General features: G+C 49.6%; 1 protein-coding gene across 4 annotated transcripts in view; it reads right to left on the bottom strand.

Moving 5' to 3' along the window:
- Positions 1 to 2,865: 2,865 nt before the first annotated feature.
- The window catches only part of Atoh8 (atonal bHLH transcription factor 8), a 31,161-nt gene continuing 7,343 nt past the window's right edge, over positions 2,866 to 26,683 (bottom strand). Inside the window, exons 2-5 of one of the 4 annotated variants that reach the window (XR_003850663.1) lie at positions 24,785 to 24,976; positions 15,376 to 15,495; positions 6,175 to 6,441; positions 2,866 to 4,103 (exon numbers count right to left, since the gene is read on the bottom strand). Coding sequence is in view for 2 of the 4 variants with exons in the window: in XM_029566996.1 (XP_029422856.1) it covers positions 4,098 to 4,103; positions 15,376 to 15,495; positions 24,785 to 24,976 (318 nt within the window). In the remaining 2 variants the exon portion in view is untranslated. The remainder of the gene's footprint in view (positions 4,104 to 6,174; positions 6,442 to 15,375; positions 15,496 to 24,784; positions 24,977 to 26,683) is intronic. The other 3 variants (XR_003850664.1, XM_029566996.1, XM_008840294.3) reach the window with 3 other exon arrangements.

The raw sequence follows: 26,683 nt of genomic DNA, 5'->3' as shown, positions 1-26,683 counted from the left end.
GGAGCTCTCTGAGTGGACCAGGTTGGCTTTGATCTTACAGAGATCTGCCTGCCTCTGTCTCCCAAGTGCTGGGATTAAAGGCGTGTGCCGCCATACCCAGCATCTTATTATTTTTCTAGACAATGTCTCATATACAGCCCAGGCTTTCTCCAACTCATTATGTTGCTAAGGATTATCTTAAACTTCTGATCCCTCTGTCTCCACCTATGGAGAGCTGGCATGAGCTACCACATCTGGTTTCATGTGGTACTGGGGATTGAACCCTGGGCTTTGGATGTGCTAGGCAAGCACTCTACCAACTGAGCTACACCCCTAGACCATTAGCTCTTTTTCTTTCTTAAAAAAAAGAAAAAGTATGAGGCCGGGCATGGTGGCACACGCCTTTAATCCCAGCACTCAGGAGGCAGAGGCAGGCAGATCTCTGTGAGTTCGAGGCCAACCTGGTCTACATAGTGAGTGTCAAGACAGCTGGGGCCACAGGGAGAACGTGTCTCAAAAAAAAAAAAAGTATGTGCAGGGCTGGAGAGATAGCATAGTAGTTCAGAAAGCTTGCTGTGCAAGCATGAGGACTGGAGTTGGGAGCTCAGCACCCACATAAAAATGCTGGGCATGGTCCAGCATGCCTACAAGCCCAGCACTGAATGGGGCAGAGACAAGGATCACTGGGGCTTGCTGGCTGCCAGTCGAGCCAAAACAAACAAACAAACAAATTGCAAGTCCAAGTTCAGTGGAAACCCTGCCTCAAAGGAACAAGGTAGAAAGTGACAGAGCACACCCCAATACCTTCTTCTGGCCTGCACACACACACACACACACACACACACGCACGCACGCACGCGCGCACACACACACGGCAAAAAAAAGTATGTGTGTGTATTACGTGCCTGTGTGTACACGAAAGGGGAATTTTCTGGCAACTTCTGGTTATGAGACTGGAAATGCAATCCCAAAGGATGAAAGCATGCTGTCTGTGGGCCAGATGGCTTTGAAAATGGTTTGGGGCATGGTCTTCGCTGTGCCCGCCTTCAGGAAGGGGGCAGCCTCTGCTCTGTCCCTTGCTTCCCCCTGTGGCCCCCTGCTGCTATGGACCAGTCTTGAGTACAGGGCACCTGGGGTCAGTAACATAACTCGTACAGAGGAAACTTCAATCTTCCAGGAGACAAGACCCAGGTCCTCAACTCAGCTGAGGCAGGGGACTAGCCAGGCTGTCCTCCCTGCTCTTGGTCCATCTACCGGTCATCATACCTGATAGTCACATGTTTTCTGGTCCAGTTTCAGTGGTGACTAGGGAAGGGGTGGGCAGGAGAGGACATCAAAATAAAGAAAAAAAAAAGGATTTTAGTGCCAGCTGTAGGACAACTTTAGTATGAGTCACAGCCCAGAAATGTAGCGTCGAGCAGTGAAGCCAGAGGGGGAAATTATAACTGCCAGAAACATGATGAAGCTGTCAAAAGTAAATGAAAATAGCTCCATAAATTGCGAAGTCAAAGGCAATGCCCTGCTTGTTTGTGAATTTTCAAATGTTATAACTTTATCAAGACAGCAAAAATAAGTTCTCTACACACCACCACCTTATATGAACCATGTTTCAGGGTCAGTGAGGGAGGTGGCTGTGTCCACTCCAGCAGACACAGGGCAGAGAAAAGGCTGGTCAAGAGAGATAGCTGAGGGAGTTGACAGACAGCTGACCCAAAAGACCAAAGGCAGAGATTTTGGGATGTCAGACCCTTAAGAATTGTCAGAGATCTGGGATCTGAGTGGGCTGAGCTTTCCCTGGGACACAGGGTAGAGAGCTGTTTCTATTTATACGTGAAAGGAAAGTCATGCCCTAGGATGGGAGGGCATGCACCTAGGTCATTGTGGCTGGAATAGGTCTGGCCTCTCTGTGAGCCCCAGGGACTAAGAGAACTAGAGTTCCCGGGGGAGCCAGGGGCCTGGTGGGATACCATGCAAAGAAACTTAGATCTGAAAGAAACTTTTTCCATTGCCTAAAGCATAAAGATCCAGAAAGAACCTTTCTCCATGGATAACCACAGAAAAGGAAACAGGAACATGATTTGGAAAGATAGTCTTAGGCCAGGACTCAGCGGCACCCCAAAAGGTCAAGCTGGGTGGAAACTGGAGACTTTGGAGATATGGAGAAGCCTACAACAGGCCTGTGTCTCTTTTTTTTCAAATATTTATTTTATTTTTAATTATATGTATGAATAGGTATCTGCATGTGGGTATGTGCACACGAGTACAGATACCAGAAGGCACCAGAGGCATTGGATCTCTGGAGCTGGAGTTAAAGGTGGTTGTGAGCTGCCTGATATGGTGCTAAGAACAAAACTTGGGTCCTCTGCAAAGAGCAGCAAGTGTTCTTAACTGCCAGAGACATCTCTTAAACCCCAGCATGCGTGTTTTAACCTAAGCAGTTGTACCCTGTCTCTGCCCAGGACCATGGACAAGTACTTGGGCTTCGCTCTTCTGCAGCTCAGCCCTGGCCATGGCTCTGTTCCTCCGTGTCAGCCCCTGGGACCTTCCTACTTACATCCCAGCCAGTCCAGGGGTCTGTGGAATGGAGAGAAGAGTATGGCATGGAGTGAAGCATGCTGCAGCCTCTTGAGCCTGGGCAGCCCTGTCTCTAATACTGGACAGCCCTTTCTTACTGTGTTCCCCTCCCCACTCTTGGCCCTATGTCAGAATGGCCCACTGAGGTAAAGGAAAGTGACAAGGCCACCCAGAGACTTTGTGCCAGGACCAATGATGGAACTGGAAAGGGTTTGAGAGCACAGGACTTGGTGCTAGGCCATCCGGATTAAAGAACTGGCTCTGTTGGTGACTGGCCCCGTTTCCTGGAGCCTTTGTTTTTCTCACCTGGAAAATGGTATTAGTAGCAGCCTTCATCTCCCAAAACTCGCAGTAGTAAAGGGTAGAGTGGAGAAAGCTTCTTACATGACCTGCTCAACCTTCCTGAGCTCTAGTCCAGCCTGAGGCTATTGGTGCGCCCCCAACACTGCCCTTGAAGGGCTCCCCACCCCCTCCCTCACAACTCCCCAGCTGACTGCCCAACATTCTGCTCACCCACAGAGTCCACTCAACACAGACAAGCATTTTCTTTACATGTTGGAACTTTTACTTCAATTTGAAGCAGATGGTTGGGCACAGATGTGAACAGCTTTGGCCTTTTGAGCACAAGGAGCAGGCCTTGGCTTTGAACGTGCCGCCTTCCCACATACTGATCCGTTCCCCTGGTCCCTTCCTCCTTGGGCCCTCCTGCCCTGCCTGTCCACAGGCCACTGGCTTCCAGAAGAGTGCTATCTTGTTTGCTGTTGTGAGGGGGGCCACTGATGAGAGGCAGTTCACAGGGCAGGCTCTGGGAACAAAGACCCTCAGATAGGTTGTCTTAGGACATGTTCTGGGTGGGAGATGGGGCCATACTGCTTCTCCCTCCCCGACTTCCTCCAATCTCAGGAAGTGCGGAGTTCAAGAGAGAGACAAGACTCAAAGAATATTGAGAATCAGGATCAGAGATCTGGGTAGCTAATGGGAAGAGGCTACCTCAGACCTCACCCTCCACCGTTCCCAGGCACCTAGCCTGCCTCTCACTAGCCCTAGTAGGCTTGTCTTGCACCCAGCCAGCTCAGAGCCAGTGCAGACAGAGCACCAATTCAGAGGATCAAGTGCTTCTGGAGGCCACCAAATGTCCACCCCTTGCATGAGTTCCTGGCAGAAGTGCTGACCCATCTTTGGCATTAGCTGGGACCCAGTCAGACAGCAGCAGTGTGGCTTTTCACCGTGCAGCTTCATCCTGTTATTCTGTTGAGCATCTCTAAGGAATCTTTGGCAATGAACTTCTGCAGCTACACTTTCCTTCCTCACCAGGCAGAGGGCAAAATTTGAAGTAACCTCAGATGGCTGGGGACAGCAAGAGGGTAAGAGGAAGGAAGGCTGCCCCCGTCTGGTCCTTGGGAGACCCTGAGAGGTGGGCCGAGTGTCTGGTAGCATCTTGGAGAAGGCAGCGATGAGGCTGACTTGATGAACACAGCTTCTTTCTCCTCGGGTCCGACTTGGACGAGACCCACAGCAGCGTCCTTGGTCTAGCCCATGGCCGGTCACTCCTGAAAGAAATCATCATCCATCAGGAGCATCCCTTATTCACTCTTAAGCTGAATATTGACACTCAGACATCCTCTCAGTTGTCATAGCTGTCCTGGTTGGGACATCAGACCCATACTGCCCAGTTAGGGGTTCAATAAACAGTAGGGCCATATTTGGATCCAAGATTGGCTATCTCTAATGTCCATATTGTCCCCTCTCTCTCCACCTCTTCTAACTCTACTATATGGCTGGTCTGTTGGAGAAAAGCAACCTCTTTGAAGCTCAGGGACATGGTACTGACACTATGAACCCCAGACTCATACCTCTGAGGGATGTCAGAGTCAGCCCTGCTCCTACCCATGTGTTCCCTCCAGTCTGGTTGGTCCTCACTGGAATGACTGTCCATGGCTCCTTCCCCAGCTCTGTTCAGACAAGAGCATGCCACCAGGAGTCCAGAGGCCTACTCCAGTGGTGGCCCATTACCTACCAGCTGGGTAACCTAACATTAGTCACTTCTCTGGTCCTAGGTTTCCATCTATTGACAGATGGTTCTGCTGAAGCAGGTCAATAATTCTCAAACTTTTTTCTAAGCAGAAATGAGAGTGGAATCCAAACTCAGAAAACATACCAACAGAGTTCTATGCATTTGAGCATCATGGAATGAGGACACAGAGGACCCAAGAGTTCTACTATGTTCCCTCCACTGAGTTGCCTGGGATAGATATCTTGAGAACCATGAGCTATTGGGTCAGACCATCTCTAAGTCCTAAGCTTTCAAGAAGGGACAGAAGAGGAGGGCAAGTCAAGGCACTATGGGGTATCAGCTGTCTGTGGAAGGTCAGAACTGGTACAGAGGCTTGTAAAAGACTCACAACCCACTCAGGACATGAAAAAAAAATACTCAGAGACCCTAGTACAGCACACCCATGCACAAAGTGGCTGCAAATACTTCTTCCTGTTCTGCAAAAACCCCAAACAAATAGCTCAATACTTAACATTAAAGCAAAACATCTGTCAAGCACCCCTGACATGCCGGAGCACTTTCTCACATCCTGAGTCAGGAGTGAGCCATCACAGCCAAGAGGAGGAAGTGCCACATGTTGACAATGCCAGGATTTGAACCCAGATTGGCCCTGTTTTTCCTACCACACAGAGGCTAGCCCTGCTGCAGCCAGGCTTTGGAGAGTGAGCAGGGAAGAGCCAGACCAGGAGACTGGAGGGTTGCTAACCACAGGCCCTGGTGTGGCTTGCCTCTTAGGCCCTGGGGCGCCGACAGGAGCAAAGCCAAGATGTGGTCCAAGATCCAAGATGAGAGGCTGAGCCAGGCTGGAAGCAGGGTCCAAGGAGGGTGAGAGCGCCCGAGGGGGAGGCGGGTAGCTGTCCAGCTAATTGTGGTTAAGCAGAGGGAAAGGAAAAGTGAGAGGCCAGCAGGATCTTGATGTGGTAAATCCCAGGCTTGCATTCTCCTGGCCCACTGTGCGTGGCTGGCCCCAGCAGGGATCTGCTTTTTGTTATTGAGTCTGAGGAGGAGGATTAAGAAGCGGAAAGGAAACCCATGGGGATGGTACTGAGTCTGTGGTCCACAGCATGATTTACAGTCGCGTCATCCCGGCGCTGGCCGCCTGGGCGGGCCGCTGTCATAGACAGGGCTCCCAGCTCCTTTCTCGTCCAGCTTGACTATGGTCTGGGGAAAGAATGGAGAACTGGAACCATTCTCCTAGCCACACTTTGAAGGTGGCCAGGGCAGCCTGGGTCTAGCTACAAGTCCTCTCAACTCTCAGCAGCTGATGCCCAACTCTAAGCAGCCTAACCCAGCAGAGAAGCTGATTGGTCTAGTCTCAGTAGGAGTGGAAATCCACTCTGACACTCTGAAGCTTATTTAAGGCTGTGAAAGGGCTTGTGGCCCTGCCTTCCAGGAGCTGCCAGTCAGCCAGCTGCTTGCAGGTGTCTGCCACTTTCCCATCTAGTCACCTACTGCCCAACTCTGGGCATCCCATGGCAGTCCAACAGAGGAAGCTGATTGGTCTGGTCTCAGTTGATATCCTCCCCTAGATCAGTCAGCTGTGGCAAAGGGCAAGGAAGCAAACATACCTGCCATACAAGGGATGCATCGGGGCTGTACACATAATTATAGTATGAAATTGCTCCCCACAGCAACGCCACCACCTCTGTCCTGCATGCAGAGCACAGCTTGCCAGGGCTCGAGTCCCCCTGGCTCAGGCATTTGGGGGTTGGGGGTGGCGGGGCGGCTTCTGCTTTGGAGGTTAAAGCTCTAGGGATGGATGGCTGTCTATCCTCAGAGTTTCTCCAGCCTCACACAGAAGACACCCTTTAAACAGGCTCTGCTGCTAAGATGAACTGTGGAATGAATTAGATGAGAAAGACTTATTCATTATCCCTTTTGGCTAGTCTGATGTGCCCAGTCTGATTGCTGTGATTGGGTCAGTGGCAGACTGTTTAAGCCCATCACAAACAGGAGTTACCTTTCCATCTGCCCATTCATCTGGGGTCAGAACACTAGTGCCATGAGGGCCAGTGACCAGATTTGTTTACTGCTGTGGCCCAGCACTGAACACAACCCCAGCCCCCAGCTGTAAGTATTGAGTAAATACTTACAGAATAGGGCACAACTATTCCCAGTCACAGGTACTGAGTTTACTACAGTTGTCTCCTACCATAGGATGCTCCCCCGTTTTCAAATGGAACATTGAGCATTTGTCTAACTATGTCTGTCCTGCAGAGAGGAATTTTCTGGTAATTCCTGTAACCCTGGAACAATCTCAGCCATTTTGTTAGTTCCTTTCCAGTTTATCTCCAATTCTCTTCTTGCTTACTGTGCATCCCTGGCCTTAAATCCATCATCTTTCCTTGATTGCTTCTTGTCCTGCAGAGTAAGTCTACCACTTTGGAGACATTAAAAATTAATTTCAAGCTGGTGAGATGGCTCAGCAGGTAAAGGCTTACTGCTAAGCCTGATGACCTAAATTTGATCCCTGGAACCCACATTGTGGAAGAATAAAACTAATTCTGGCAACTTGTCCTCTGACCTGCACATATGCACCATGGCATACACACAATCTCTCTCTCTCTCTCTCTCTCTCTCTCTCTCTCTCTCTCAAGTAATAACGTAATTAAGCTCTCTATTGACACTGCATGCATGAGTATATTTACATACATGCAGGCAAAACAGTCACATAAAACAAAAATAAATAAATAAAACTTTTAAAGGAATACATCTTTTAAAAATAGAAAAATAGGGATTGAAGAGATGGCTCAGTGATTAAGAGCACTGGCTGCTCTTGCAGAGGTCCCAGGTTTGAGTTCCAGCACCCACATGGTGGCTAACAACCATCTGGAACTCCAGTTCCAGGGGATCTGATGCCCTCTTCTGACCTCTGTGGGCATTGCACAACACAATGCACTTACATAGTGCAGGCAATACACTCATACACCTAAAATAAAAATAACAAAATATTTTTAATTAAAATAGAAAAATGGAGTGATATGAGAGAATTCTACATGAACCATGAACCATGCTGCTAGGCACAGCTTCAACTTCCACGCCTGTTGTTCTTTTGTTAGTTGAGGCAGGGTCTCATACAGTCCACTTTGACCTTGAATTCACTAAGTAGTGGAGGATGACCTTGAACTTCTGATCTTTCTGCCCCTATCTCTGAAGTACTGGGATTACAGGCGTGCACCACCATGCCCAGCTCTCCTTTCTACTTCTAAGTAAACCAATATGTAGGCTGCGGGGGCGGGGGGAGCGGTGGCAGGGAGGGGGCGTCAGTTTGGCTCCAAATGCTGCTCTTGGTTCATAGTGGGAGTTGTCTTGGCTCTGAGTTGGCCGTGAAGTTCTTGGCAGGCTGGTTAAGCTCTTCAACCAAACCTTGGTCTTCTCATTTTAAAAAAATTACATTTTTTCAGGGGATGGGATGGGAGGGTATATGTGGGTCAAAGGACAATTTGCAGGAGTCAGTTCTCTTCACCATGTGAGTGTGGGGTTGTCAGATTGGAAGCAGGTGCCTTTACCTGCTGACAGCCATCTTGACAGCCCTTCCTCATTTATTCTCTCTCTCTCTCTCTCTCTCTCTCTCTCTCTCTCTCTCTCTTTCTCTCTCTCTCTGTGTGTGTGTGTGTGAGTGTGTGTGTGTGTGTATAGGTCAGAGGACAACTTGTAGGAGTGAGTTTTCTCCTTCCAAGATGTTGGTTCTAAGGATTGAACTCTCAGGTTGTGAGGCTTGACAGCAAGTGCCTTTGCTCACTAAGCCATCTTGTTGGCCCTGTTTCCTCATTTTAAAACAGGCACAGCAATAACATCTACCTTCTAGGTCAACTGCGGAAAAAAAAAAAAATTCAGTGAGCCAATCAAGCCCCACTCTGGCAGGGCCTGGCATACAGCAGGAACATTCTGGCCCATGTTCCTGCAAAGAGCTGAGTCTCTGGTTTAACCAAGCAGTGTTTGAAAATGTCAAGTAGTGCCACAGCCTGAAAAGTTTCAAAACCAGTCAATTTAAACCAACTGTCATCTTGACCAATTTGCTTTCAACCATGTGGTATCACTATAGTTATACACATACGTAACGTTTTACAAAAGCGGAATTTCGTCATGCAAGCTGCATCACAGCATCTGTGTGTTCTTAAACACTCAGGCCCATCCATGAGTCTTTCTAGGTATGAGTTGTTGTGCTTTTTTTCCTTTTACATTTATTAATTATGTGTATGATGGCCAGAACCTTTGTGAGCCAGGAGAGCCAGCCTCCAGGAGAGTCTATTCATCCAATTAAGTTCTATTGAGTTGCTGCCAAGTAGTACCTCAGTGCAGGCACTGGGCTGGAGGCCCTGGGGCAGCATCCTGTCTCACCTGAGGGAAGCACTGAAAACCCCTGCCTCCGGCTAGTGCTGTCAAGTCAGTTCTCTGTGCTCCCCAGAGCGGAGGACGCTGTCCTGGACTCTGGGCTGATGTGTGTGACCCACAGGTCCCAGGTCTCCCAGCTTGACGGTATTGTGTCCTGAAGGTCAAACCCTCCATTTGCTGAGATCAATGATGTGGCCAAACCTCAGGGCCAGTAAATGATATCCAGAGGAGCTTTCCTAGTAACAGTTGCTAAAATGACGTTGGGAGATTAGAGCAAACGGCCTGTGAGACCCCTCCCTGTGCTGATGAGTCAAAGGTAGAGCTGGGCCCCAGGCAACTTGGACCACTGCTCACTGACCACTGGCTCTGGAGCCTAATGGAGACACACTGCCCATGAACATGCAGAATCTGCGGGGAGGAGGTGGGCATGGTGTGGGTATGGCTTGTGACCTTGCTGCTAAGTCCACGAAGTTGAGTCTGTCGTAGCCCACCCGCTCAGGGCTCAGGCCTACCAGCCCCGACCTGGAGCGAATGTATCAGTCCTCTTAGCTCCTAAAGTACTTTACCCCAGCTCCCTGCGTCCTTTAGTGGTCTGGATTACCGTTAGTAGGGCTATCGGGGTCTCCACAGTCTGTTTCCCAAGGGGCATTACCTTTGGCACCCTGGTCTTCCCAACAACAGAAGTGAGGGATTAAGACTCAATGCCATCCTTTTTGGAAGATGGCCATGTGCCAGACACCTCACTTGGTTCCCTCGCACACACTCATAGTGACTACTGTTGAGGGGTGGCCATCGCTGTGACCATTTTGCAGATGAAGAAATGAAAGCCTACATGGTTACCTTGTTACCAGAGTTAGAGTCAGAGCTTGGGTCCTGGCAGCCCTAACAAGCTAGGTTCCACCGTCTGGCCCTCACTGAGCCAACTAAACAAGTCTAAGTAATAGCGAAGAGCAGAGAAAATAGATTTAGTAAATATAGCCAGGTCCAGTGACTCCCCTTCTAAGTCCATCTTTCAGGTACTGACATAAGGTTTAGGTTTAAACAGAAAGCCAGAGGCATGCAGAGCTAAGCAGTCCTTATTAAGGTGTTATCCCACCCACCACTGTCTCTCAGCTCCAGTCTCCCTCTGCAAGGTGGTCTGACAAGTTGTCAGACTGTGTGAAATCTCTTCCTGGGAAATAAGCTTCCCCTCTGGCTGGCACCAGGCATCAGCCTTTTCCTTCTCCAAGCATGAGATTCCTAGGGGAAAATCCCAATTTCTTGGGGTTCACTGTTCCAATACTCTGATAGCTAACAGGAGGGGTCCAAGTATCTCTTTAGAATGTCTTCATGCCTGCCAGGTCAGTTACAACCTCACTTGACTGATAGCACATGGCTAGGATGCAGCAGTGCAAGGCCAACCCTAGACCTCATTTTTTCACTGGTAAGCAAGACTTCAGGTCCCTGAGCAATCTACCTAGCTGCCACCTCCTCAGTGCTGAGAAAATCCAGGATTCTTAGAGCCTACCAGAAGGTGGCTGGCAGTAGGCGGCAGTAGGATAGCCCTACTAACAATAATCCAGACACCCTCAGAGCTAGGCCTGGAATCTTCAAGGAGCTCCCAGAGCCTGTTGCAATAGCCACGCTGTGCTGAAGCCTTCTCTCTGGCTGTTGATCTGTTTCTCTCAGAGTTCTGCCTGTGTCTCCCAGAGCCAACTCTTTTTTGGCCTCTTCTCTGTTTGTTTCTCCATGTCTGTCAGGCTATCTGTCTTTCTGGGTCTGCTGCCCTATGAGGGTAGGTCTGGTCCAGACAAGGCCAGGACATAGCTGCTACAGCTTCCCAGCTGCCTCCCATCCTGCAGGGCCACTCCTCACTCCTCTTCCAGCCCTCAGCGGCCCTGAGAGTCTGGGACTTTACCCTGTAGAACCAGGGTTGGGGGACAGAGCCCAGCCAAGTGTTTCTCAGATCTTCCCAAGTAGGCCATGAGAGTGCATACATCCCAATCCTTTTCCTTCTTCAAGCCTGAGATTTCTGGGGAAAATTCCAATTCCTTAGGGCCCACTGTTTCAATAGTTTGATAGCTAAAGGGAGAGGCCCAAGTGTCTCTTTAGAACAACTTCATCTCTGCCAGGTCAGTTACAATCTCACTTGCCTGAGATCATGCTGCTAGGGTGCAGCAGGGCAAGACTTAACCCTAACCCTGACTTTCAGACACTGAATTTCTTCATGAGTGAACAGAACTTCAGGTTCATGAGCCATCTGCCCCATGATAACTGCTCTGTCATTCTGCATCTCCCAGCACATGCCCTCTCTAACTAATCCTTCTGGTAAAGTGACAGCGGGGAGTAAGGAGGCAACACCAGACAAACCAATCCATGCTGGCCAGGAGGCTTTTGCAAAGATTACTGTCTGTCCCCAGGAGACACAGGGGAGCCTGCTGTTGGACAGAGCAATACAGTGGAGAGCCTGTGTGTGTGTGTGTGTGTGTGTGTGTGTGTGTGTGTGCATGTCTAGTGCAGCTGGGAAAGGCCAGGAGCCCCCAAGCAGCTCAAATAATCAAGCAATTTCAGCAATAGCAGAGGGAATTCTATGCAAACACAGGTTTTTCAACTTTATTCATTTTCTTGTTTATCTCCTTATTTATTGAGACAGCGTCTCACTAGTACCCCATTCTGGCCCCAAACTTACAATGTAGCAGAAAATGATAGTGAACTTCTGGTCCACCTGCCTCCGCCTGCCAACTGCTGGGATTGCAGGTGTGTGCCAATTCTGTTTATGTTGTGCTGGGGATTGAACCCAGGATTTCTGTGCTAGGCAAGCATTCTATCACTGTATCAGAGTTACATCCCCAATCCACAAATGCAGTTTTAACATGAGACACCTCCTGCCCCTTATCTTTTCCAGTATCCCTAAGCCCCTCCCCTAGCTAGAATCTGGAGCCACTGAGCATGTAGATGGGGGTGGGGGCATTCTTTCAGTGACACCACAAAGGTGGCTTCCAGCCACACTAAGGAAAGGCCAAGAGTGAGATAAATGACTCTTCCCTTCCCCTCATACATGTCCACACATGTGTGTGCACGTGCATACCCATGGCAGGCAATATAGGACAGTATATCAGCCTATGTTTTCAAAGAGCCTGTGTTTGAATTCTGACGTCTCTGTCCTACAGCTCTGTGACCTTGAGCAAATTACTTTACTTCCCCATACCTCAGTTTCTCTTTTCACCTCATATACAATGGTGATAACAGTATCTACTGCAGGAGGTTGTCAGGAAGATAGAAGAACAGGATGGCTGCAAAGTCAAGTACTCAGTGTTTGGAAGACACATGTTAGAGCAGGCATGCATGCCCATCTGAAATTGGAGGCAGGAATGGCCTCTCCATGTCACAACTCCAGGGTCTCCCTCAGAACAGTACAGCGGGGCTTCCTATTCCATATTCAAGAAGGACCCAAGCCCCTCACTTCCTCAGACTTTTGTTTCACCATTCCTTGAGCAAATGTTCAACAAGTGGTTGGACCAAGCGAGGCTCCATTCTGAGACTCTGGGGATCCTGCTGTGAATACAATCAGTAGTAAGAAGCCTGGCCTTCTCAGCTCCTACATCCCAAAGAAGAGTCCCTTCTAGAAAGCCTGTTTCCCGAGAGGAAGGAAGCCCCATGCTTTCTGCTCAGATGAGCCCTTCCCCTGGAACCTGACACTCTTCCCTGCAGTCAGATGCTACTGGATAAGCCCCTCTTCCTCTTGTCAACTCACAGTCAAGCCCACAAGCATCACCAGTCTGCTCAGGTTCCCTAGTCTCTGCAGCTCATCAAGCCCTTTGCCTTAACACTAAATGGCCTGTGTCTGGGCTCTTTGCTGTCTTTAGTCTTTCCTGATGGTAGGGCCACTGGCCAGATCTGCACCTGCTCCTGGAGTTGGCCTTGTTTCTGCTTCACTGCTTGGATCCCACACACCTGGGAGTCCTGGTCATAAGGCCTGCATATACACTAAGTGTGTGGTAAGCTCAGGTCCAGTTGGAGGTCTCCTCTGGATTTTTGTGTATCACATTTTTGTCACTTAGCTCTAAACTCCATGGTGGTGCCTTTTCTTTGTTCTGCAAAGTGACCCCAGGACCTAGAACAATACCTCACAGAGTAAAGCCTGATAATGACTTAGTCTTCAGTAAAAGTGAAGGGTTCTTTGGTCCATTTTCTACTCAGGGACTAAAAGAAGTAAAAACTCAATGGGCTGGGAATGCAGCTCAGTTGGTAGAGTGCTTGCCTGGCATGCGTACCTAACTGGCTTCTATCCCCAGCATGGCATATACTGGGTATGGTGGTCTGTGCCTGTAATCCCAGCACTGGGCAGATAGTGCAAGGCCACACTCTACCACACACTACACACACTACATAGCAAGACTGAAGCTATCTTGGGCTACATTCTATCTCAAAGAGTAAATACAGAGGGACTGGAGAGATAGTTCAGTGGTTAAGAGCACTAGCTGCTCTTGTAGAGGACCCAGGTTCAGTTCTCAGCACCCACATGTCGGCTAATACCTGTCCTTAACTCCACTTCCAGGGGATCCTACATCCTCTTCTGTGTCCAAGGATATTGCATGGACACAAGTGTATTTACATGCAAGCAAAATACTCATTCATGTAAAATAAAAATAAATCAAAATTTAAAAAATTTTGCCAGCCATAGACATTGTTTTTACTTTTTTTCATTTATAATCATATAAAGAAATTTATATTTGCATATGATTACTTAACAAGGTAAGTGGCAGGATTAAAAGTAAGATAGGACTTCTTGATTATCTCTGTCAGCAACCCTTTGCAGTTTTAATAAACAGCATGGAAAAGGTGTATTTTTTTTTCCCCCTTTTTGAGACAGAGTCCCCCTGCAGCTCCAGCTGGCCTGGAACTCACTATGTAGACCAGGCTGGCCTTGAACTCACAGAGATCTGCCTGCCTCTGCCTCCCAAGTGCTGGGACTACAGGTGTGTGCCACCATGCCCGGTGGAAAAGTTTAAATGTATACAAAAAAGAATGAATATGACATTATGAGCTCTTACTCATCTATCACTTAGCTTCAAGAATGAAGAAATCTAGGGCCATTCTTATGTCATCCATATTTCCAACTACTTCCTGCCACTGTCCACTTCCTGTGTTATTTTATTATTTTTTGTGTATATGTGTATATTTACTCATACACATAAAATAAAAATAAATAAAAATTAAAATTCAAAGTAAATATATACATAAATAAAATTAAAATTGATGTGTGCATATGGAGGGGACAGTGGGCCAAAGTGGTTCACCCTTTGCAAACAACTCCTTTGGTGTCCATCTGCCTCCTTCCTGTTCAGAGTGGCAGGGGCAGGGCCTCAGGAAAGTCAGGTGTGAAGCATCACTGCTGTGGATGGAGGGGAACTCCCAGAAACACCCAGTTTGGGTTATTGGTGGGCTCCAAGCAGCTTATTCCTTAGGGCTGCTTCCCATGTGCCCAGCTGCCTGGCTCTGCCCTCTCTGCCACCACAGGGTCATCTCTAGGGCTCCTGATCTCTGTAGCATGTAGGAAAGCCATGAAGACCATGAGCTGCCTTCTGGTGTAAGCCTTTTCCCCACCTGGATGGGAAAAAGCCCATTCTGCGTGAGACCTCCATCTGAACCATACACACACACACACACACACACACACACACACACACACGCACACCAGTCAGCAGTGAGATTGCCACTCCGCTCTGCCTACATCAGAATCAAGTTCTCAGAGACAATCCAGGCTGGTAATCATTCTCTAAGTCACCAGCTGAGACACCTGGCTCCCTCTGGCCACCTGATGGACTAGCCTTGTCCTCCAGGACCCCTTTTGACTGTGCATTGCTTCCAGTTGACAAATCCATTTCATAGGCATCATGTCCTCTGGCGCCCTGCTCCCTGGGTGGCTGTATCTGCATTTTAAGAGAATGGTGCTGCTTGCTAAAAGCAGGGCCCAAATACAACAGTGTGCAAACATGGCTGGGCTGAGCCACAGACCTATTCTCAGGCCTCACACTGGCAGGCAGCCCTGCATCCCATAGCCTCACCTTTGAGAGCGGTAAGGTCAAAGGGTAATGGTAGCCTGGTGGATCAGCCTGTCTGGGTTCCACCCAGCCTTGCCCAGCTGTGACCTTGGGTGACCTTCTCTCATCTCACACCCATGGTAAATAATGGAGACCCCAATAAGTGGTGGGAGGAGTCAAGAAAGTAATGGTAGGAAAGGCCTGCAACCTGCAAAACACCTGATCCCTGCATAGAGGCACAAGATCCCTAGGGAGCTGCATTCTATGAACCTGAGGGTTACCAGTTAAAATCAAAGCTGGGGTACCAGCTTTGCAAGGATGTGAAAAGGATTAAATGAGTTCATAACAGTGGGGTTCTGCCACTGTGGTCAAGGTTATAACATAGGTTGGCTCCACTGAGAAGGAAATTACCTTGTCATGAATTAGGGTCAACCCTTCTGGGATGTTCTGTGTGGCTGCTACTCTACTGTCCTCCCAGCTGACAGGCCCCGATGTTTTCTTCAGGTTCACAGGAAGCAATTCTTCTTCAGGCTAGATAGGAGATGTTTGAGCAGAACTGGCTGCCCTAAAGAGAAGAAACCCTCACCCTGGTTTAATCCCCACACTGATTTTGGATTCACCTTGAAGATAAAGTGCTTGGAGCTGTGACAGCTATGTATAGTTGTGATAAAAAAAAAAAAAAAAAAAAAAAAAAAAAAAAAAACATTTAAAAAGCCTAGAGTCTCAGAGGAGATGGTGGCTGTGCAACAGATCCCAGGAGGAAACTGGGGCAGGAGTTCACGAGGGCTTCCAGAAGGAGCTTAGCATTCCACAATGGGTAAGGGGCAGAGTCAGACAGATGAGGAAAAGGACATCACAGGCAAGACTGGCATTGGGCACAGAAGCCAAGAACAGCTTCTCCAGTCTAGGAGCTCTGTACAAAATGGGACACAAGGAGTGGCTGGCTGGGGGCCAGTCATGGAGGAGAGGACAGGACAGTCAGGTGTCCTGTTGAGCCTGGCTCATGCCTTGGCTGTAAGGAGTCCCTGGAGATCCTGCCCAGGGGAGTGAGGCCACTGGACTGGCTTCCAGAAGAGCATCTGGGATAAATTCTGAAGGGGCTTATTGGAGCCCAAGTTGTTTGGCAGTTGCCACAGGCCCAGGGTGACAATAAATGAATGTCTTAAAGAAGATAATAGGAGCTGGACAGATGGTTCAGAGGTGAAGACTGCTCTTACAGAGGACCTGGGTTTGGTTTCCAGCACCCACAAAATGGCTAACAACTGTCCCTAACTCCAGTTCCAGGGAATGTGATGCCCTCTTCTGGCCCAGGTCCTGCCAAACCGCTCTGCTCTAGGGCCCTCACTGAGGGGGTTCAAAGCTAAGCAATGGACAAATATCTCCTCCCCCAGTCTTGTCCTCTAGAAACTTCAGAGCTGAAATCAATTTCCAGTCACTGGACCAACTCTACATTGTCCCCAGAGGTCTGGTGTCAGTAGTCACTCTTCTTTATCAGGTCATCCATGCTCTGGCCTCAGGAAGACCGATTTCTCAAGTGGGAGACATGGGGGAGGAGCAGTATTCACAGAACACGTTCATATCCTTTGAATCACTGATCCCTGGACAGGCCCCAGAGGCCAGCTGGGCACCCTCCCAATATGAACTTAAAGACTCTTGAAGAAGGCCACCCAGACCCATGCCCCCAAGAGCACCACTGAAACCCATTCCAGACCCCAGACCCAGACACCCACCCACAGAGGTCATGCAGGGAGGACCCTGAAGGCTGGCGCCAAGCCCCTCTGGACATGAGATTAATGGCCCTGAAATTATGATAAAATAAACGTTTGATCCTGCCCTGTCTGCCCAACTGGAGGTAGGAGGAAAGCAGTGGGGAAGGAAGGAGGAATGGAGGGAGGGGCTTGAAGGAAATACAAAAGAAACCCAGTAGGCCCTCCAAAGTCCCAAATGAGAGACTTGGGAAAGCTGGCTATCAGCAGATACTTTTGTACTGCTAAGTAAGGGACTGACAGGCTGTAGGGTCTGAAGGGACAGCAGGGAGGCAAAGAAATATGGGGAACTAAGGAAGCAAAAGGGAACCCACACCCCCAACCTAACCACCAGGCTGATACCATGAACACTCTGCTCCACCCACACTGGGCAGCCTTGACATTATTCCCTGTCCAGAGGGGTATGAGGAATGCAGCAGGCCCTGCTCTTCTCTCTTTTCATCCCAGCTGCCAGCCCTACCCAGGACCCCATGCCTGGGACAGGCCACCCGGTGACTGTTCCCAGAAGGTGCCCAGATTCCGGGCAGACATGTCCCAGAAGCCTTTAGCGGCAGCCGGTTCTTAAAAAAGGCTTCATGTCATGATGTAGTCAGCTGCCAGGGCCAGGCACTGGGTGTTTACGACTGCGACTGTTCTCCCGAAAGCCCCTTGGTGTTACCCTCTGATGAGCCGATGGGGGTCTCTCCATTGTGCTGCTCTCATCCCACCCCCTACATGCTAGCGTCAGTCGGGGTGACAGTAGGATGACTCTCTACCTCAGTGCTGCTGTTTGCTGTTTGGTTAAATAAATTAGGGCTGGGTCACACTTACGGTTAGGATCTATCTCAGCAATCACAGGTCAGGACCTGATCATACTAATCCAGGATATTTTCTCTCTCTCTCTCTCTCTCTCTCTCTCTCTCTCTCTTTCTCTTCTCCCCCCCTCGCTCTCACTCTCACTCTGTGTGTGTGTGCAGGGGTGTACTTGAGGGTGCTGGGGATTCAAACTCAGGTTTTCACACTGGCATACCAAGTACTTTACCTTCTGAACCATCTCTCCAGCTGCTGTCCCCCATCAGACTCCCCAACCTTCTTGCCTGCCTATTCCCTCCAAGCCAGGCTGGAGAAAAACAGTGACATCCAACTATCCCCAGGGTTTACAGCTTTGAGACAAAAAAAAAAAAAAAAGTTGACAGCATCCTAAGAACTAATTAGGTGGCCTTCAGGTACCCAGAAGGAGGAAGGAACGACACCTGGTGTCAGAAGAGGAAGAAACAACACTGAAAGCAACTGGGGAAAAAATAAAAACCAGAGATAAAAAGTCAAGAGCAAACAGCGGCGCCTGAGAAACAAGAACTGCAGCCGCCAACTTTTACGGCGTCCAGCCCTGTTATTCATAATCGAGCTTCCTCTCTCACAAAGAACCTTTTGCACGGTTTTCGCTGCTGCCTCCAAACCAGCTGCTCGCGCTGTTGTATCCTGAGTGATGATGAGGTTCTGAAAGGGCTTTTTGGGAACAGATGGCCAGGGGAGAGCTGGGGAATGTGCCAGCGGAGGGCCGGGCGGGCTGCCAAGGCCTGCGGTGACTGAGTTCTTGGGCTTCCAGCTCGCGTGCTTTCCCTGCCCTCTGCCCTCCGTGGCGCCAGCAGGCCTTCCCAGCGAGCGCTCGGAACATCTGGAGTCTGGGGTTGCCAGGAGGGGGGGCCGGGCGGCCTAGAGGGGGACCCGCTGTTCCTGCCGAGCTCCCATAGACTTGCAGGCAGGCCCGCCTTGCCTAGCAGCTAATCAAAACCACAGCGCCGAATGGGAACCAGGCGGTGCTCCCAGCTGCAGCCGGAGGCCGCCAGGCGACTTAACCTGGTGTCAGGCCTCGCTGGCAGCGCAGCCCTGGGGGTGCTAGGAGCTGATGACACCACCACCGCCTCCCTCGCCTACCCCACTCCTCGCCACCACCAGCGGGCTATTGGCTCCCTGCTGCTAAATGGAACCCCCACGTACTGCAAACGCCTGCTTACCTAAGCGCCGTCGCTCCAAGCACAGGGCATGGGGGGTGGGGGACCCTCCTGGGCACCTGCCACTGTGCTGGGCGTTGTGCACGATTCAGGAGTGGAAGACCTTGGGGTCTGCAAACAAAACCCATTTCCTAGCCCAGTGACCCTGGGGTTTCTCTTGTCTCAGTTTCCCTTCTGTGCCAGGAGTAGTGTCTGGGAGTAGTAACAAGGGCTGTAGAGACAGTAGGTGAGGCTTCTGGTGCACAGTGGGCCTCACCATATGGTTGACTGTTTGTTGATGGTGGTCTGTTTATTGGCATTCTCCTATGCCAAATGTTGCATGAGCTTCTTGGTATAGATCCACACCCTTTGAAATTGAGGATTTATGGATTGGCTGCTTGCTGGCCTCTCTTTAAAGGGCAGGACCAGAGCTTAGGACTGAAGAGCTAGCGATGGGAGAATCCCCAACTCAGAACAATGAGTCCTGATCTGCCCCCCTGGGGACCTGCCCTTTCCGGTTTCCAGGAATGGAGTTGGGTACTAATTTGTTACCTTAGAGTTGTAAATACAGAGATTTCTTTTCTGGTCCTCACTGAAAAAATGCCAATCTTTTCTGATACATGATCTTGTTTAATGCAAGGCCAAAAGGAAAGTATGGTGTTCTCACTTATGGGGACCTGGAGATGAGAGAAGTTAAGTAAGAACTCCAGGGTCACAGTGGAAGAAGTGTGGGTGCCAGGACTCAGAACCTTGTCTCGTCCCTGGCCCTACATTTTGTCTACTTCAGTCATACTTTAATGTACCATAATGGACATTTAAGCACCCCCAGAGAGCTGTAGGGTACTCTGGAGTTAATCCCAACTCTAAATAGACACCTTCTACAGCATCTGCAGAGGTTTCCAGAGGAGTCCTGGGTCATGAGTATTCCAGGGGACTCTCTGTGTCCCTAAGTGTGCTGAGTTCTGGCAGCAGAAAAGACCAAGCAGGGGTTACTTCTTTCTCATTATGCTTCTTTCTAAGTCTTTAGTCATACCCACCATTGTGGCGAGAAAGGCAGAATTCTGATCTGCAGGCCTAGGTGAAGTAGCACCCCAGCCTCTACATCACCTCAGACCACCCAGGGAACATCAGAGGTTGCATTCAGAGGAAAGCCAGTTCAGCTCACCTGGGAGGCTTCCCAGTTAATGATCCCTCCAGCCAGGACCCTGCCAGATTGTGGCCTAATGGTGTCAAATGTGAGAGGAGAAACGGCAGCTGAGAGAACACTCCATGTTAGAACAGCTGGCGACAAATGTCTACGCAATCGGAAAGCCAGAAAAAATAAATTGCATCCATTTTTATGACTAGAAGGGAATTGGATGGTGGTTTCCCACCCACTCCACTCTTTTCCCAGCATAGTGGACTCTATGGGCTTTGAGAGTAAATGGTATTTAACTCAATGGCTTGGTCTGGAGGTTTGGAAAATGAGAGCCACCTCAGCCCACCTGGGTTCCACAGGGGAAACAGGCAGTGAAGTAGTTGGAGCTGGACCTGACAGAAAAGGAAAGCAGGCCCTGAGCTGGGGTTACCACATACATGGCAGGTGGTGACAAAGCTAGGAGAGCGCCCTCAGGCTCACATGGACTTGAGGGAGCTGGACCCAGTCAGAGAGGGCCTCTCAAGACTGTCTCATGTATCTAGGCTCTAGGGCAGCCCACAAAAGCACAGTCCAGCCTCTCACTCACCCAGAGTCTGTCCTCAGAACTGAATTATAGGAGTCTACCACCTGAGATTGTCTTCCAAAAGACCTCTGGCCACCCCACCTTCTCCTAGATAACAGCAGGCCACAGAGGGAAGAACACAGAGCTGATATAACTTTGCCTGCTCAACATCTCCTCTGGCACCTGGGCACCCATGGGTGACTGGCACTTCTTCACTTTCCAGCCCTGCCAGCCCCACAGGCAGGCTGGCACCCCAGGGACCTCTTGTATAGCATTCACCTCAGTGCATTACTATCTCTCCTGTTCTCCCACCCCACCCTGCAGCCTGTGAGCAACTAAGGCAGGGCACTTAATGGCCGTTCGTTACCCAAGACACAGAAAACTCCATCAGTTTTAGCAGTAGATCTGGTTACTTAACTTAAAACCCCTGTAAGAAAGTGTTCTAGATTGGGGAGCATTGCTTTGCTTATTCCACAGGCTTGGCAAGACCTATGGAGCCCAGGTATAAAGGAAGTCTGCCCCCTTCCTCCCCGCTTCCTCCTTTTTTATCCCTCCCCTCCTCGTCCTCTTCAAGGGATTTCCAGAAGTTGCCACTATAGAAACAGGAGCTGCAGGAGTGTGGCCCAGGGCCAGGCACCTAGTTTTTTTCTCTCTAGCAGAGTCAGGACAGCCTTCCCCAGAGCTTTCCCTCCTCCCACCCTGCTCTCTGCTGGGTGGCCTCTGACATGGCTCTCTGCACTACTGGGGCGTGTGAAATGGTGAATGGAGGTAGAACTCCAAGTCAGAAAAGGAGAACTGGCTGGTGAAGTATCCTTCCCCACCCAGCTGGGAAGGGCTGAGGTGGACAAAAAGATGCACTGGAGGCCTGGGGAGTAAACCAAATTCACCACTGATGGCATTCTTAATGCATACCTGGCATGCAGGGCAGCTCACCAAAGGGACCAAGGGAGCCACTAGGCTCAAGCTCTCAAACAGGTGTCCTGCAGGAGGGTCGCCCGGTCTCTCAGGGATATGTTCACTCAGGGAGTAATCTTCCAGGGAAGCAGTTCAAACTGTCCTCAGGCATATTGGCTGGGACCAGCAGCATCACAGAGCCAGAGCTGCTCACAGACCCAGCAGTCTTTAGTCCTAACTCCTTGTGCTCAGCCTCCTGCTCCCCTTACTGACTAGCCCACATGAGAGCTACCATGCTAGGCACCCCTTAAGTCTAAATCGCAGTTAAAATGCAGCTCAGTTAGGTGGGCTGGCTGAGTCTCAGCAGGCAAAATTGCCTGCCACCAAGCCTGATGAACTGAGTTGGATCCCTGGGACCCACATGGTAGAAAGGAGAGAACAACCCCCCACAAGTTGTCCTCTGACCTCCACATGCATGCCTTGTCATGCACCCCACCACCACCAATAAACTGTTTTAAATGCAGCTGAGTTGTAAGGGGAACCAGAGTTTGAACTTGTGTCCCCAACACATTTATTGGAAACCTAACTCCAAAATTCATGTGTTGATAATAGGGAGGTGAGGGACCTCTGGGAGTTAATTAGATGAGATGAGGTCGTTGAGGTGTGGCCCTGTGTGACAGTACTAGCTTTGTAAGTGGAAGAAAAACCTGAGCTAGCATGCTTGCTGACGTGCTATGATATTCTCAGCCAGATTGAGGAGCAGCAAGAAAGTCCTCATCAGGAGTCAGCTCTGTGCCCTTTGACTTCCCAGTCCCAGAACCACAAGCTAAATAAAGTTCCTTACAAACTACCCAGTCTGTGGTATTCTGTTATAGCAACAGGAAAGGACTAAGGTAGAGGGGGACCATGAAGCTGCTGCCTGTAGATGCACGGAGGGACAACCAACCCAACACAGCTCAGTCTTGGTAAGAAGAGGTTGGGAGATGAGTGTAGCCTAAGGTGGTCATCTTACTTTTCACGGAAGAACAGCAAAAGCCCTTAGCAGCTCTGAGTTGCCTTGAAGCCAAGTGGAGGGCATACACAATGTCCCTCAAAACCTACCAATTATGCCAATGTACCTGTCCTAGGGGCTCCTCAAGATTGACACCAATGGTGAGCCCAGTGTATGGAGCCACTACACTACTCCAGATCCAGAAAGGGCAGAGCAGACCTCTGAATGGAAGGTTCTAGGTCTTATCTTCTCATACCCCCTAAAGCCCAATAGGGCTCTGGTCAAATCTTCCCAGTCCTCCTGCTTGCCTAGGAATTTCTATATCCATGACTTCCTAGGGGCCTCTAATGGCTGGAAACTTGTGTGAGAAGTAAAAATTCTTGTTAGGTTTTCCTCTCACTCTGACCATTGGCTCCTAAATCCTCCAACCACAGTGTCCTGTTGTCACTGGGTGGCACAAGGGTCCACGGAGGGCCCAACTGCCACACTGAGGGACCAGGTGTGCTTCTCTTTCAGGTCTTTGCAGATCCTCCTCCCCCAAACAAAAGGAAAGGCAGTCCCCAACCCCTGCCAGACACCATGAACCATGAACCATGGTCTCATATACAACATTTCATCTTCCGGGGGGCCCTGACTGAGTGCCCCACCAGTTCCATTTGCCCAGGAAGCCTGAAGGGTTAGAAAATAGATCTCAATTGGTAGCCAGACCTGTCTGATGTTCTTACCCACACTCTGCCACCTCAGTCTCCTCATCTGTACAGCAGAGAAGTCTCAAAAGTTTTCTTAACTTTGAGATGACTTCAGGGAAAGCCAAAATCTTGGCTCTGCTGGGCATCCTAACTCTGCTAGCCTCTTTCCTTCAGTATTCTGACTGGGGCTGAAGTCTCCCTCCTCCCAGCCCAGGACACTATCTGCTCCGATCAAGGAACCAGTGGAGGGAGGGTCTGATGCTGCCTTTGAGGGTGTGTGTGAAGAGGTGGGTCAGGGTGGGAGGAGGGGAAGGAAAGGGGGAGAGGCCTGCCCATGCTGCCTAACTGCCTATCCACACCTCTGAGGGGGACACATGGGCAGCTGAATGCCAGGGGAGTTCACCAAGAGTTTACCAACCTCCTTTGTCACAGAGCATGGCATGGAGCCATCAATCACAACTACATTTACCTATGTCACTCTCCCAAGGAAAGCAGGAAAGTAGCCCCAGAGCAGCCAGTGGTGCTTCCTCTCTCACAGGATTGATGAGAGCCTCTCCTAATTGGTCCTGCTAAATCACTCCCAGGAATGCAACATGCAATTACCACTGGTGGCGCCCTTTGAGGCGGGCCTCCCCTTACCTCAGCACTGGGGGTTTAGGGGCCTCTGGGAAACTGGGGCCAGCCACAGGTTTCCCACCCCTACCCCTCGCCTAAAATGAGCCTGGGGGAAGGGCAGGGAAGAAGGATGAAGACAGTGAAAGGATTGGATGAAGGATGCCAGAGTCCTTAGCTCCCTCTATTCCCAAGGGAATCCCTCCTGGTCCCTCTGGCTATCTCACAGACCCAGACTGGGTCCCACTCTCTGTTTTTCTCAATCCATCACATAGGAACAGAGACCCAATAACCTTTGCAAAGTACAACCCCTGACTAGATATGCCCCTAAATATCGGGCATTTGGGAAACTAGGGCTGTACCCAACTCCCTTCCTCTGCCATAGATTTCTTTAAATACATCAAGCTTTGTATAGCCTGCTCCCTCTGCCTGCATTGCTGTCCCTGCTTTGTTTGCCTGGCAACCTCCTGTCCAGCTGTCCTACTGGTCACAGCTCAAGTGTTGCTTCCATTAAGATGGCCTGTTAAACTCTGTGATTCTTCCACTTGGCCTTTCCCTGCCCCAGGACAGGCCACACTGTTCCTCCCATGTCTTCTTACAAAAGTCTCTTTTTGACATGGTTCTCACCCCTGTCCAACCTGCTCAGCAAATCTAGAATGAATGAGTACCACCCACCTTAATTCACAGTCTCATATCACATCCCCCAGGCCAAACCACATTCCCAGAACCTGCAGAAGGCTTCTGGGCTGCCATCTGTTCAGGGAAATCTCATCCTGATATGACATCTGTCAGGGCCACATGGAGGCAACACTTCGTTGGATACTTGGGGATCAAACAATTAAATACTTGACTCCTATGAGCCTAGTGGCACACTCCTTTAATGCCAGCACACTCCTTTAATTCAGCATCAGATCACATGAGGCCAAGAAGAGCTTCAAAGATAAAGCACATTCCTCATTTAAGGAGCAATAAATTCAGACTAGAGAGCCCACAGACTACCTAAGACCACCTAACAGCTGTATGCCCATGATTCCAGGGATTTGAGGGTTCCTAAAGCTGGGGTGATCACCAGAACATTCCAAGAGGCTGATCTCTGTGGCCCCTTGGAAAATCCTTGCCACATGCAGGTGTCCCCCAAGTTACTGTCCCTGCCTCCCCTGTCCTCCCTGGAGCCAGCCACCTGAATATTGTTACATACCTTACGCTTCTTGGCTCGTCCTTCAGCCTGCAGGGTGCGAGTACAGCGCTGCACACACTCAGAGAAGCTGAGGTTGCTATGGTCTGCACTGTAGTCCAGGTCAGCCAGCCGTGCCAGCGACAAAATGTAGTTACAGGCGATCCTCAGGATGGCCAGTTTGGACAGCTTCTGCCCATAGGAGTAGCATGGCACCTAGGAATGGCAAGGAAAAGGTATCAGGAGCAACTACAGAGTCCTCTGTGCTCAGCACACAACCTCACACATACCTGGGCCTGGCAGGTCTTTATAGTGGAGGCAACCTATCTAAAGTGTGTCTGGGCCCGGTACTTGACTTTATGATCTAAGCTAAGCACCTGCTGTTTACATGCCCACATCCCAGCCTACCCACCTGACACTTTGGGGTATATCTGCATTCTCATTTGGCAAGGGAAGACACTGAGGCCTAGCTCATGCCCAAGCACCAGTCTGTGTCAAAGTACAATAAATTTCCAACCTGATAGAGCCCCACTCTCTTTCCTCCCTGAGAAAGAGTCCTCTACCCTCCCTGAGGGGACAGATACTCTTTCTAGCTCAGATGCTCCCTTTCATGCATTCCTTTGTTCATTCATTCATTGATACTTTGTTGAATACTTGGGATCAAACAATTAAACACTTGACTCCTATGAGCCTAGTAGCACACTCCTTTAATGCCAGTACTTGGGAAGTAGAGGCAGGAGGATCAAGAGTTCAACATAATCCTCAGTTACATAGTGAGTTCAAGAGCAGTATTGGATAAATGTGACCCTATCTCAAACAAAAAAACAAAAAGCAAAACAAAAAAAAAAAAAACCCTAACTAAATAAAAACAAATATAAAAAAAAACTGCCAGGTATGGTGGCACACACCTTTAATCCCAGCACTCAGGAGGTAGAGGCAGGTGGATCTCTATGAGATTGAGATCAGCCTGATCTACACAGTGAGTTCCAGGTCAGCATTGGAGATGGCTCAGTGGTTAAGAGCACTGGCTGGCAAGGTTGGGTTCCTAGCACTCTCATGGCAGCTAACAATTGTCTCTTAACTCTAGATCCAGGAGATCCAATGCCCTCTTCTGGCCTCTGTGGGCATTGCATACATGTAGTGCACTTACATACATGCTGCAAAACATTCATACACACAGAATAAAAATAAATTAATGAAATAATAAAATAAAATAAAAACTGACCCTTAGCTGGGTGTGGGGCTGGAGCACTTGGGAAGCTGAAGGACTGCTGTAAGCTGGAGGCCAGCCTGGGCTACACAGCAAGTGTCAGACCAGCTAGGGTTACACAGGGAGACCTTGTTTCAACAAAACAAAACAAACTTTGACTCCTGCCTTTGAAGAATTTAAACTCAAGAAGAATGGTTGGAGAGTTGGCTCAGTGGGTAAAGACACTTGCTATTCAAGACTGAGAACCCAAGTTCATTCCCCAAACCCTAGGCCAGATAAAACCTTTTGAAGTAGATTCAAACCATCCTGAAGTTATTCATTCAATCACTCTTTGTCTGGGGAGGCAAAGTCAGGTGGATCCTTGAGGCTTGCTGGACAGCGTTCCTAGAGCCTACTTGGTCAGTTCCAGGCGAAAAAAAGCAGGCAGCACCTGATTCGGAATGACACCAGAGGAGTTATCTTCTGGCCTTCATACACACCTGAGCACACACACACACACACACACACACACACACACACACACACACCCTTTATCTCTCTGAGGATGAAGAAACAACGTATACATACCTTTGTCTCATGGGTTCAACACCGGACTCTGGCTCTGCCTGGCTATAAGACCCTGAGCAAGTGACATAACCACTCTGAACCTCACTGTCTTTGCACACTGAGAACAGGACTGACCTCACAGGGTAGTAGGGATTCAGTGGATGACA

The sequence above is a fragment of the Nannospalax galili genome, unplaced genomic scaffold (genome assembly GCF_000622305.1).
Source record: "Nannospalax galili isolate Female #2095 unplaced genomic scaffold, S.galili_v1.0 scaffold279, whole genome shotgun sequence".
NCBI classification, from domain to species: domain Eukaryota; kingdom Metazoa; phylum Chordata; class Mammalia; order Rodentia; family Spalacidae; genus Nannospalax; species Nannospalax galili.
The sequence above is the reverse complement of the archived record's forward strand: the minus strand, read 5'-3'. Positions and strand labels throughout refer to the sequence as shown.